The sequence below is a fragment of the Chiroxiphia lanceolata genome, chromosome 1 (genome assembly GCF_009829145.1).
Source record: "Chiroxiphia lanceolata isolate bChiLan1 chromosome 1, bChiLan1.pri, whole genome shotgun sequence".
NCBI lineage: Eukaryota > Metazoa > Chordata > Aves > Passeriformes > Pipridae > Chiroxiphia > Chiroxiphia lanceolata.
In genome coordinates, this window is record NC_045637.1 from 115537673 (window position 1) to 115551495 (window position 13823).

A 13823-nucleotide genomic window follows, 5' to 3' on the forward strand; every position below is an offset into this window, starting at 1 on the left:
TTATTTTGATAACTTAAAAAAAAAAAAAATCAGCCTGAGGCAGGCACCTGGCATGGAAAATTTCAGCTTGCGTGTAAAAGCTTGGCAGAAGTTACCAGCAAGTGCGAAGGGTGTCAAAAAAATAAAACAGAAAAAAAAAGAGAAGAAAGGGAAGCGTCGAACAGCCGTAGTCAGTGGCAGCGCTAGGAGCTCGCTGCCCTCCCGCCGCGCCATCCTGGGAGCTGAGCCCTCGCATCCGTGGGGGATGCCGGCCGGGAGCGGCCGAAGCGCGCAGAGCCGGTCCCGCCACGCGGCTCCGCGTGGGACCGCGCTCCCCCCTCCCACCCCGCGCAGCCCCGGCCCCGGGAGCCCCGGGGGGCCGCGGCGGGCGGGCGGGGCGGCGGGCGCGGCGCTGCCTCCCATTGGCCCGGGCGGCGGCGCGGGGCGGGGGCAGCGGGCGCGCCGCCGAGGCGGTCCGGGCTCAGCCCCCGGCGCGGCGGAGCAGTCGCGGCCGCCCCGTCCCGAGGGCACCGGCGCCGCCCGCCCTCCCTCCGTCAGGCAGCGCAGCCCCCGCGTCCGGCTCCGGCTCGCCGTTCGCCTGTCCCTCCGCGCCCCCTGCTCTCGCTCTCTCTCGCTCCCGGGCGATCTCGGCGGGGCCGCGATGGAAGAGGAGCGGGCGGGCGAGCAGATGAGACCGTTGCTCACCACGGTAACGCGGGGGTGCGGTGCGGTGGGGGGCGCACAAAGGGGCTGCCGCGGGGCACAGCCGCGCAGGGGCCGTCCCGCCCCCCTTCTGTCGGGGGACACGGCGGGGACCCCGCTGTGGCTCCCCCGGCCCCCGGCGCCGCCGGTCCCCGAGCGGGCGGGGGGTCTCGGCCGCTGTCGCCCGGCGTGCCCGCATGCCGGCCGCGTGGCCGTGTCTCACCCCCCCCCGGCCCCCCCAGCGCGGGGCCGGAGCCCTTTGTTCGGCCGCGGGCTCCGTGCGCTCGGCGGCCGCGTCTGCACGGATCCCCCCTCCGCCCCCCTCGCCTTCCTTTGTGAGAGCCCCACGGGGCTTGTGCCGGCGGCGGCGGTGGGCGGCGCGGCCGCCCCTGGCCTCGCCTTTCTGCCTGCCCCGCTCGCTGACGAGTTCCTGGGCGAGGGAGAAGTGCGCACACATGGCAAGCGGCGAGCTTCCCCTCGCCCTCGAGGTGCGCGGCGGCGTGGTGGGGACGGGTGTCTAATCCTAGGGGTGGGAGTGTTGTTGGAGGGCAGATGGGTAAAACCACGGAGCTGAGGGTTCGTTTCCTTCTCGGGCCGGTGGCTCAGTAAAGCAGGCATGTGTTGCCTTACTTCCTGTGCTACTGAAAAATACATGTGGTTCCACGGTTGTAATTTCCCCTCCCTTCGAATGACTCAAGGTCTGGATTTTGTTAATGAGCCTTTGAGCTCTTATTCTGATGTTCTCCTTCAGGGCCTTTTCCAAAAAGGTGTCGCACAGCAACTTGTCTACAGTGCCTGAAGAGGAGGCTTGTGTAGTTTGTAACATACAGCGTGCTGTGACAGAGAAATAATACTGAAAACACATGCGTTTTCATCGTTTTCTGTTACTCTTCAAGGAGAGACTTGAGTCACATTTGATAAAATTGGCAGTCTAATGAAGTATTCGCTTCCTGTGACATCAGTATGTTCAGTGTGTTTTTCCTTTGTTATAACAAGAGTGTTGATAATTTAGTGGTTCAAAGGTCCATGGATTTTGCAAATGTTACAATCTTTTTAGGTTGACTTCAGAAGTCAGTGTTTTGCAGATCTATTCCAGACCACTTCTCCACCGTGTCACTGCCCCCAAAAGGCATATTCCCAATTTATGTTAGATTGTTCAAGATAAATTCTGGGTAAGAGCAGACTGCTTGATAGGCTTAATTCATGTTAAAACTACGTTGCTCCTCTGTATCAGGTGTCTCTTCTGAGCTGGCAGGAGAATACTCCCATGTAGTAAAGAGAAGCTAGGCTTTATGGAGCAAGGTGCAAAAACTCTGGGCTTCAAGTGTGGGGTTTAAGTTGAAGATAGTAATGGTTACGCTCAGGTGAATCCAAACAAAAAGAGAATTGCAGATGATGTGAAAGTCAGTGTGTCTTGAGCACATTTGTCAGGCCTGGCAGGAGTCATTAGGTTCTGTTGTAACAGAAATTAATTAGGGGTTTTTAGGACAGATGCAAAAGCTACTGTGCTGTTGCATGGTCATTTTTGATGTAGGTGTTTTAAACAGAGGTGCTCAGAGAAGTGGTCCAGGTTGGTTTCCTTGCAACAACAATGCCTGACCTCAGTGCCAGAACTAGAAAAAAGGAATTTCTGTGGAAAACACAACAGGTAAATGGCTTACAGAAAAGACAGAACATGCTGATCTTGGGCAATTACATAATATAGCACAATATTGGATTTGTTGTGGGTTTTGTATGGGAGAGGTGTAATTTTAGATACACAAAAGCTACTTAATCCAAAACATGAGTATTTTTGACAATACAGCTTGACTTAATTTTTCTAATCCTGTGTTTCTTGACAGTACAGGCCACCTTCCTGATAGCAGAGCTTGCTGAAACTGCTTACATATGCATAGCTTTTTCAAAGGTAAACATCTCAGTAAGATGAAAGGACTTTGTAGAAAAGTGTGAACCAAATTTAAGAACTTCAGTGCAGTGACTTAAAAGTACAGGAGCATAATCAAACAAAGAGCTCCCTAAAATTTTCTTTTCTTCCTTCGTCCAGTGTTGTTTCTGTGTTCATATAGTATTAGATATGTTATGTGTTAAGTTCTGGTGCCTCTCATATGGATGAGTGCTTCTGTCAGTCACATGTTCCCCTCCGCCTCCGTTTCTTTAATCAAAAGTATAAAATATCCTGTAACCTTGCTTGTTTTGTATTTTAGGTCCAGTCTTAAAGAAGAGAATCATCAAGTGTTTAGGACTTTGGTATTTTGAGGAACCTTCTGGGTGGCAATGTGTACATGGAAGTTGGAAGGGGAAGGTGAAGTAAATACCTGATAGTTATTGCAACCAGAGAGCAACTGATAATCAGAACATCTAGTATGGCTAGAAAATACAATAGGAAAAAGACATGGAACTGCATAAATCTGTGGTCCTTTCATACCTTACATACTGTAAGCTGTTCTGCCCCTCATCTTAGAACAGATACATTATTATTGGAAAACCTTCACTAAAGGGCAACGAAACATGAATTAGTTCAAAGACAAGAAGGAATTCAACAGTCTAAGAGTTCTCACCCTGGTAGAAATGATGGCACAGTGATATGATCACGCTCTATAAAACTGCTTTGGAGAGAGTAGGTGAACATGGAAGAGGAGGCACACAGTCAAATCAGAGTTAGATGCTTAGTTCAGAACAAACAAGATGATTCTTTACTCAGTGTAGGGATTCACAGGCATACTTGTTATACAATGTGTACACAAAAAGTTTTTGTGGACTTAAGGGGAGGTTGGACAAGCATTGGAAGACAAATACATTGAGGTTTTTAAATAGATGAGCAACAGCCTCGGGAAGTCTGACTTTGAAAACAGCTGGAGGTTGTGAGAGTGTAAGGAGGAGCTGTTATACGCTTGTCTTGTTTTGCCTCTTCCCTCAGCAGCTACTTATGGTAATTCTTGTTGGGTTTGTTTAAATAGGAGTGGAACATGGCAGTTTGTTTTCTGTACGGTGGTGAGTTTGACAATTACAATAATGGTATTAAAATACTTGATACTGTGTACCAGCGATCTTAGATCTAGCTTCTGGGTTTTGTCATTATGCTGTTTGCAACTGCTGTAAGTAGCATCTAAAGGAAAATATATTGCAGTTCTGTTTCTAGGTATTTGCAGGTAATATTTTCAAAATACTTTGTTACCTTAAAAAAAAATAGATGGAAACTTTCTTCCTTTGGTATTTGATACTATCTCATGTATCTCAAAATGTTCACAAGGTAGACCATGCAGTATAGCTAAGTAATGGGTTTGTGTTTTCTTTTTCTTTCGATGAAGCACATCTGTTTTTATCACTAATTCTACTGTAGATGATGATAGAACTGAAAGTGGCTCTGTTGGAGAAGGGTGTATTTCCAGCTTCTCCTTCTGGCTTTCCTAATCAAAGCAGTAAAGTACTGTGGTCTGCCATATCTCACTGAAGAGGGCATTAATGTCCTTGTGCTTTTTCTGAAGTGGCTATGTGGTTGTCTGCTGCTTTTTATTTTTTAACAGCTGTGCATGCACATTATCAGCTGGGTTACAGGTACTTTCATCTGCTACCTTCTTATTTGATATGGGGCTTTTGTTATGTTAAGTCAAATGACAGGTCTGAAGAGTATTATGCTGGTGAATATAGATTTTTTTCACATGAACGTAGTAAGCTTGAACTGGTGTTTTCCCTTTATGGTTGGACAAGGGCAACTGAGGGTATGTTTGTACTGCATAATTGAGGACTGTGCAGGAAACTCTCCTCCCCCACAAGTTTGTGGCATCTGGCTGAACACATGCTCTGCACAAGTTAAAGCAATACAGTTAAGAGTTGTGTGACAGTGTTCTAGCTAAATAGCCCTGATCAGAGAGAATTGTACTAGCTTTGCAGCCTTGCAGTCTTGAATCTATGACTGGAGAGACAAGCTGCTTTTCTGTGTTGTGCTGTTTGGGTATGCTACATGCCTTGTACAGCTTGCACCATGTAACGGGCCTCTGGATTAGAGTATTGTAAGCTGCTGTTAAGTGCATATCTGGCAGTCTTTTTGAGTTCTTGAAAAGTTACCATGGCTGTCAAAAACTTGATGTCTTACTTGAGAACTTTCATTAAGCTTCATTGTAGTAGTTCTGTTTACTCCAAAATAAGCTATAAGGTGTACCAAGTTGAGTATTTGTTGCTTTATATCCGTGTGATTGATCTGCTTCTGCAGGTTGGCCTTTGAATATTGATGTCCTTGCACAAGGATATCTGTTCCACAGGACCTTGAGTGGCCCTGAAGTAGTAGTCATACTTAGTAAATAGAACTGCTCTATAACAGTGATTGATAAAAAGAGTATAACTTTGAATATACTTGAATTTAGCTAGAGAGGGTCTCCAAAGAATATTGTCAGGCTTTTGGTATAGCACATTCTGGAATGATAAAGTTTAAGGGCAAATTAGATGTTTTGCTAAAATGAGGGTAGCTGTCCAGCTAATATTTTGAAATAGTAATATGAATAGTGAGGCTCAAATGAGATTTTTTTATATAAGCAGATGAAGTTGAGCACCATGTACTACTTAATGCAGTAGACTAGTGTCTGAATGCAAAAATGAGACTTTAGATTCTTTTACAGATGATCTTACAATGTTCTTAAATATGTATTTCTAAATTTACATTTGCACAATTACCAGTAAGTGAAAATACTACAACATTATTTTTAATAAAGTGCAACAGTTGTGTTTAAGATGTTGATCTTTACATTTTAGGAGCTCTGTTTCGTATTATTGAGACTAAACATTAATTATGCAAGCATCCCGAATCTACCTTGCCAGCGTATCTCAACAGTTATTAGAAGGGATTTTCTGTCTAAGAGTCTTATGTTAGTTTGTGTTTGTTACCCTCAGAGTTCCTTGTTTCACTGGGAATTAAATTTGTTGCAGTAGTGTCATAACAAAGAAAATGCGTATTTTAACCAGTAGATGGAGCCACTTTAGTTACATATCAGCGTGCCTATTTATCTAAGTTTAGAAAACTTAGTTTCTTCAAGTCTTTTCAGTCATTTTGTCTTTAGAGTATGGCTTACGGTGGTTTTAATAATTTCTTTACCTACAGAAAAGACCAAGTGTTTTATTCTTAAAATAACAGTGCCAGGATTGTATAGCAGGAAGGCTATTCCATTTTTATAAATTTGGAGGAAAAAAAAGTGAATGCTTGCTCTTAATGGGAATTACAGTTATCTCTGTAAATTGTCCAGTGTCACATGAGTAGAGCTCTATAGCCTTTGTACATCTTGTGTTGCCTGAAGTAACGTTTTGGAATATTGATCCGTAGTGGTGTATATCTGACAGTCTGGAGGCTCTTGCGACTTCTGCCCAGGAAAGGCTGTTAGCTGAAACTGAGGTTTTGTTTTCCCTACTCCAGTGCCTTAAACTAAATTGACTCAGAGCTGTGTAATGAAATGGTTGTCCTATTTGGGTATACTGGCACCAGTTGTTTTATTTCAGCAATGTTGGAGTGCTTCATAACCTTGAAATACTCCTTGCTTATTAATTCTAGCAAGTCCTGTTTTAGCAGAAGTATTCACAGTGCTGTACTCATTGTATCATCCTGTATCCTCCTTTAGCATCCACTTTTATAAAAGGTATATTTATGTTTTTCTTGGAGTTTGGCTATTTGCCCTTAGTAGTGTATTAGACCTTCCCTTTCTCCTACTCTTTTGTCTTCTGCTCTGAAGGTTATGTTTGATTAACACAATGTCAGCTTGAAGAATGGGACCTTATTCAAATCTTCATTTGAACTCTCTCAATATATGGTAGGTATTTTGCGAGGTATAGGTGTGTCACCTTCTTTCCCAGAATCCTACTGTGAGAGATTTTGAGGTTTCTTGTGACTCAGTGTTTTGGGTTTTTTTGATTATTTTGTTTGTTTTTCTGGTAAGGTGTGGGTGTATTTTTTTTTTAACTTACTCAAACTAATTGGAAGTTTAAATTTTCTACAGCTGATATGGAATGAATACTGATATTTTTCATAGTTGTACTGGAAGGCATCTAGACTTACCTTCTTGGAGTATGGTTAAGATAGTATCCTGAAATATCAGAATATTTTTAAACTTAAAAACACACTTGAAGGTTTTTTTTTTAAACTTAAGTAGATGTTTCTGGATTGGGCACCTGTTGTCACACTTTTGCTCCAGTTTAACAGAATGTCTGGAGTCTGCCTCCAAGCAAACTGGAGCTTCCTGTGAATGAGGCATGTGGGTGGAAGCTGTTGAGAGGAAGTGGGAGTTACAGAGAAGCATCCCCTGTATGTTAGAATTCTGCTGTTTGACCTACTCTGCCCTTTGCTACTGTTCTTTCTACAGTGCAACTGTACTACGATGATCTGTTAGCTGAGGTCTGCTTTCAGGTGAACTGAGGAATCATATGGAAACTTCACTGATTTTTTCAGTTATTATCTTTTTTACTATGGGGGCATGTGTGTAATAAGAGTGTGTATGTGGAAAGAATGTCTTAAAGAACTATGCTTCCCTAGAGTGTAAAATGAAGATTTATTTTTTCCCTTGCTCATTGTTGCACTAGACTGATTCCTCTGCATTTTCCATGACTAATGTCTGCTAAATATATGCGGGCTGTGTCTTGACTGGGATCTATTTTGAGATGAAGAAAAAGGCAGCTAAGTTATTGTGAGTACCTAGGTTGTGGCAAGGGTAATGATACCAGTGATTCCTTGCTAGAAAATAGTTAAGACTTTGCTTCAACAAAAAATGCTACCTCTAAACACCATGACTGTTTCATTGGCATATTATCATCAGACTAGAAAATCAATAATCAGACTGCCTTGTGTGTATATCTTTGTTACCAAAGAACAGAAAGACATTAAAGCAAACCTGTATTCATAGAGGTGTTGCAATAGAATGTCATTTGGTGTCCGTTTTTCGACTGTGATTGCTTCTCAGTGCAAGAATTGTTTTGCCATGTCAAGAGATTCAGGCTGCTGTATTCTGGATCTCAAAAATCATGCTAAGTGGAAGCATGTGCGATTTCTTTCTTTTAGACAGGGTTATGAGTAAGCTAGTACAGCTACTAAATCATGTTTATTGCTAACTGATCAGACTTCAAATTTGCATTTAGAAACCCTGATTCTTCAGATTTTCTCTTATATTTTTAAGTAAAGGATGTCTGGCAGATGCCGATGTGTATAACACCTTGTTGTAGAAAGATCTTTTTTCTCTTTTTTCTGTATAACTTCACTTTCAGAGGAAAAAATCAAAATGTGTGTTCTCCTCTTTATACTGCCCATCACATCCATTGTTAGTTTCAACCACAGCAGAGCTCTGGATTATCTAACTCCACCCCTGCGCGATTAGACAATGTCTGTGTATTCCTCCCACACCTGCTTCCACTTTTCATGTTCTCTCTTTTGCATTTGAGCTCAGCCACAGGTTCCCTTTTCTTTCACATTGGTTCATTGTCAGGCCTGCTTGAATTCCTACATGCAGGAATGGTTCCTCTTGTGCTTTGAGGAGGTTGGTCTTGAAGATCAGCCAGCACTCACAGGCTTTCCCTTCACCCTCCATGGTAGTCTTCCAGGACATTCTACTGAGCAGATCCCTGAACAAGCTGAAACCTGTTCTCCTGAGTGTCATGTTGCAACTGTATCTACTGGGTCTTGCACTGTATGCTGTACTATTTTGTCTTTCTCACTTCTCTTAAGACTTTAAACTTCACAATTTTCATGACTCCTGTGGCCAAGGCTGCTCCTGGCTTCCACATTTCTGTCTGTTTCTTCCCTGTTTGTGAGCAACAGGTCCAGCAGAGCATGTTTACCAGTTGGCTCATTCATGACTTACATCAAGAAATCATTTTCAACAAACTCAAGAAAATTCCCGGAGTGCTTGTGTTTGGCTGTACCCTACTGGCAGATACTAATGGTTGTAGGCCCTCGTATGTGCCAGGGTCTACAATCATGAAGCTTCCTTCTGCTTTCAAATGAAGGCTTTTTCTACTGCCCCTCCTTGATCAGGAGGTCTGTAGGAGGCATCTAGTACAATGTCAGCCATGTTGCACTATTCTCTGATCCTTTCCTATAAGCTCTCAAATGCCTTACAAGGGAAGTATGAGAACCTTCTGTCTTGTGTTGCCCTTATCTTCACTTCTCTCAATGTGACAAGTCTTATTCACAAGCTTATTGTACCTGGTGACAAGAGTACTCTTGCCACACTTTGTCAGATGAATCCTTGTTCCCGAAAGAAGTTCCTGTGGTCATAGCTGTAAAAGTTCTGCTAATAACTGATTATTGACCCTTTGAATGTATCTACTGTACCCTGAGCCTTTTGCTTCTCACTGGAGAGACTGAGAAACACCACCTCAGCTACCTTGCCCACAGTGCTCAGTAGTCACTCTTGATTTTCTCAGTAGTTGCATTTTGGAAATGTCATTGGTGTCCATGTGGATAAGCTGGAAAGTGCAGTAGTTTGAGGATTGGATGAGCCTCAGTCCTCACAAAACAGTGTTCAAAAAGCATCAGACTTCCCAGGACCTCCTCCTTATGTTTCCTGTTGTGCAGTGTGTTCATCCCCTCCTGCAGGTCTTCCACCAGGCCACTCAGCACCTCAAAGACAGCACACCACCATCAGATGAGGGAGGACACTGTGATCCACAGCACCAGGGAGGGGCAGCGGGTGCTTCCTTCAGGCCAACACCTGCATGGTGACATCCTCCCTGGGCAGTTCTTGAAGTTGAGATCTCTGATGTGCAAGGGACAGTTAATTTGGCAGTTGTTGGAAACTTCACCTTGTAACATGTTGCACAAACTTGAACAGTGCTTCAAGGCCCTTTTTAGTTTTGTGAACATCGGTTAGCTGCCTTTCTTGTCTGAGCCCTGGGAGATGGATGCACTGCACAGGGGTTTAAGTCGTGAAAATATTAAACTTTATCATCTAGTTCTGTTCACAGTATGGGTTTAAAATACACATTTATGCAAATGTTTTGTTCTACTTCCAGTTGGTTTCTGATAGGTATATCACGTCAATATTATTTTAACAACTCAGTATTGTAAACTTACCTGTAATAACTGCCATTTCTTCAAGGCAGCTGTTCTTTAACAGTAATCATTTAAGTTTTTATTTGGCTGGTGCTGTTGCGTTGGCTGATGTTGCATAATTTCTTGGCTTCTCTGCTTGAAGGGACCAAACACAACAGATTTTCGGGTTCATGTTTTGCCAGGTCATAATATATATCTCTTTTACTTACCTTCACATTTAATAAATACCTCATTGTGTAGGTGGGAGGCAGTTCTGCCATTTTGGAGATGCTTCAGTTGAAAAGCCTAAATTTTCTTCTCTTTCTCTATGTGATATCTGTAAACATAATTTGTTGTAGGTGGAAACACTGCAGCTTTAGTCTATGTTCTAGGAATTTTTTTCTTCATCTGTGTCTCTTTTATAGTGGGATTTTAACTGAATAATGCTACTGGGGCTTAGTAGGGCTAGACAAAACCAGATCATCTTTTCTAGTTGCTCCCCAGAAAAAACACTTAAAAGAAGGTATGCTGTGGGTTCTCTGGCTAAGTTGTGAAATCAAAGGACTGATTGCAAGCTCTTCAATTACATTTCTAAACAATAATGTAGAATTATTTAGACTGCTGCCAGATTTATTGCTTCTTTGTTTCTATTTAAAAAAGGCTATTGGAAATGTATTTAAACTTACTGCTTGTTTTAGGCTACTGATTTTTGGATTTTTTTTTTCCTTTGGCTTGTATAGCACTATTGTGAGGATATACTATTATGTAAGCACATGCATTTCTTTAACATGTCAGACATATTTCCAGACAGACTTTGTGTACAAAAAAGGAAATGAGAAACTTCTTAGTGACTAGCCACAGTTGGTGTTACTGTTAGTGGTAAATTCTTAATTTTGTTTGTCAAATAACTACACCCTACCAGCCATGAATTTTAAAACAGTTTATATAAAAACAAACAGATAGCATCTGATGATTGTTATGACTCATTTAAGGAAGTGATAAAACCCAAGAGTAGTAGAGATCCTTTCCTTTTTCAGCTTGATTTTTTTTTAATTAATATTGCTGCGCTTGCGTGCCATTGAGATATTGAAAAAGAAATTAAGAAGGCAGATACTCTTGTAATTAATATTTGGTTGAATTGTAGATAGTGAGATAATGATAGAACGGAGAGACATGTTTCAGCTTATAAATTAAGTTTACAAAACCAGTTATTGTACAGTTTTAATTTTAGATTGTAAATACAATCAATTTGAGTAAAGCTATTCTAACTGATTTTTGTGGAAATTCTTGTGTTTTAAAAACTGCTGATATATGTCAATCAGAAAAGGGAGAACAACCTTTCTTTTTTTTTTTTTACATCAGTGTTGCCATCCATCACCTGCCTTAACTGCTGTTGTTATACAAAATGCTTGCAATTGCTTTACATTTTTTTAGAAACATAACCAGAGGTTTTTTTCAGCGTATTGTGTAATGTACTTTTCTAGATCAAGTTTGATTGCTTTTACTGAAATCTGTAACTGTACACGATTCTGTGTGTTGTAAGGATAAATATTCGTGGGCCTTGTTTTATACGCAGATGCTGTAGATAGAGCTTCAGCTGAGGAAGGTCAGTTTATTGAGAAGTTGAGAGTGTTTTTCCTTAAAGTCAATGGAAGGAACATTTATTTTCAAACTAAGTAAAATTATAGACTCTAACCTCTAGAACAGGACACACCCCCCAAAAAATTACCAATGTGATCACTGAGAAGGAGAACAAATTAAATAGGGGTAGGATGCTGGCTTGTTTGGTTTTTGCTGGGTTGTTTTTTTTTTTTTTTAATGGAACAGCTGTTCACCAAATGATTTTGTTTGACGTGATAAAAAACCTTATTTGTCAAACAGAATGTTTTGTTTGACATGATTAAAGGTACATAAATTGCGTTTTATAGACACAGTTTCCAGTTTATAACATTTGTATATTGCAACTGTGCTTGGTAGGTAAGCCCATTGGCTTATAGTTCAGGAAGAAGAACGTGGCCATATTGTATTGAGTGAAGCCAAGTAATATTAGTCTGAGGCTTTAATTCTCAAGCACAAGTGAGTTGCCTTGCAACAAAGACATAAATGAAGGGCAAAACATAAGTAGGGAACGGAGGAAATTTGTTATGCTCAAGGTGAAAGAATATACCTGCTGTTTGTATTCTGTGCTTTGCATTGACAGAACCTTTTGAAAAGCCAGGCAAACAAGAAAGTTGTCTTTTCTTGCTGGTGATGGGGCTGATGTACTGTAATCCACTTGGTATATGGGATTTTAGCTAATCCTAATACAGCAAATAACTTGGAATATGCTGCTTTGTTAAATAAGATAACGAATTTCTCTCTGTCACATTCAGTGGTTTGTTGTTTGCATTTACAGTAGCCCAGGCTGGGTGTGTGATGAGTATAAACTTCCGGATCCTGGAGGCAATGTAGAAGGTGAACATTTGCATGTTGAAACAGTAGTTCTCAAACCAGGTCTAGTTTCCCAGGCCATATTCCATATGCTGTACAAGTGGTGTGCCCTTGCTAGTCCACATATATCAACTCTATAGTTGTGTTTTCTTTGGGAGAGGGGTGCAGTTTTCACTTTGAAAACTATGTTGGGGGTTAATGCATTCACAAATAATTAACTTCAGCTTTTTGACAAAAGGCATTTTTTGTCTTTGGCTATGACTACTGTTTAGATAAGGAATTTTCAAACAGCTAAGGCTGTAGTCTTTGTTACAGAATACTTTGAGTTGAAATTACCACTGGGGCATATTTTGAGTAAAGTCACAAGTGTCCACTTCCAGGTGCTGGGGGAGGTCTGTAGCCAGAAGGTGAACTTGGTGGCAGTGAAGGCACCTGGGATCCAGGAAAATGTGTATCTGTTTTCAGAAATAGCTTCTAGAGAATGCTGGCAGTATCTCCAAAGAGAGGTTTAAGTTTGTTTTAGAAGCTGCAGAGGTGGCAGGAGCTGGTGAGAGACATGGGCAGTGGCAGTACAGGTGTCAGGTGCTGTGAAAGCTGTTGAGAGCCCAAGGGGATTGCAGCTGGGGAGCTGAGTACTTGCAGAAGTGACAGAAAGGGTATGTATGCATGCTTGTTTCTGGAAGTAAAATGAGAGTGTACAACATGCTTTAATTTCTATTGAAGAGTAAAGACTACATAATTCCAAGATGGCATATTGACTTATGTGTTGTGGCCTGCATTACTGCTATTTCTTGTCAAGCTCAGAGGATCAATTGTAAGTAAGGCTGTAAATAGTTTTGTGTATCTTCACGATATGGAGAACCTGTTTGTTGCTTCAGTTGTTTCATGGTATAAAACAGGCTCTTGGGTGAAGACAGAAAAAAAATTCTCTCCCCCTATCTTGAGAGTTGCTAAGAAAACCACCCAAATGCCATGAATGAATACAATATGCTGTACAATTTAATGAGGACTGAACAATGTCTCTTTATTGGTGAACATTGTGTGCATTTATGTTTAAGATGTGCTAAATTTAAATGGAAGAAGTTATATTGTTACAGAAAAGAATGGATGTGACCTTAATTTGCAGAACTTGTCTCCTGTAGAACTCTATCTCAAAATACTTTTGTCTTGTACAAGTCTAATACTTCACTAACAGATCCTCAGTAAACATGTAAGTCTAGTAGTATTCCTGAAGTATAAGATAGAAAAGAGGAGAATAATCTAGGAATTGCTTTCAACCTCCTCTTGATTATATAGGAATCATTAAAATAATGGTCAAGAAAGTGGTTTATTGTGAGGAGTGATATGGGGCGAAGGAAAGTTGGGTGGTGTCCTTCTGTAGGCTCTGTGGTCCAGGTAATTCTCAAGCATTCCATGGAAAATTCGTGTGTAACAGCAAGTAACAAAGATGAGTTTTAGGCATCTTGACAAGGCTGTAGTTCCACCTTTCCCCTTTTATTTTGGTTTACTATTTGGTATCCAGTGCTTTTCTTTGTTAGGAGGAGGTGCGCCTGACTTCTGTCCTTAACCTTATCTCTTTATGATTGGTCTAAAGGTTGAATTCTATAATCTTGGAGGCCTTTTCCAGCTGAAATGGTTTTGAGTTGACAGATGACCTCAAAGTACCAGGAACTGCAGAACCTATAAGAATAATCCTATTTCCCCCTTGAGA

General features: G+C 41.5%; 1 protein-coding gene across 9 annotated transcripts in view; it reads left to right on the forward strand.

The window, feature by feature from the left end:
- Nucleotides 1-478: 478 nt before the first annotated feature.
- SLC4A7 (solute carrier family 4 member 7) overlaps nt 479-13823 on the forward strand; it is a 92544-nt gene continuing 79199 nt past the window's right edge. For 8 of the 9 annotated variants that reach the window (XR_004356610.1, XR_004356611.1, XR_004356612.1 and 5 more), the window contains exon 1: nt 479-688. Coding sequence is in view for 5 of the 9 variants with exons in the window: in XM_032685423.1 (XP_032541314.1) it covers nt 641-688 (48 nt within the window). In the remaining 4 variants the exon portion in view is untranslated. Of the gene's footprint in view, nt 689-1121; nt 1170-13823 lie in introns of those variants that run through there. The other variant, XM_032685469.1, reaches the window with a different exon arrangement.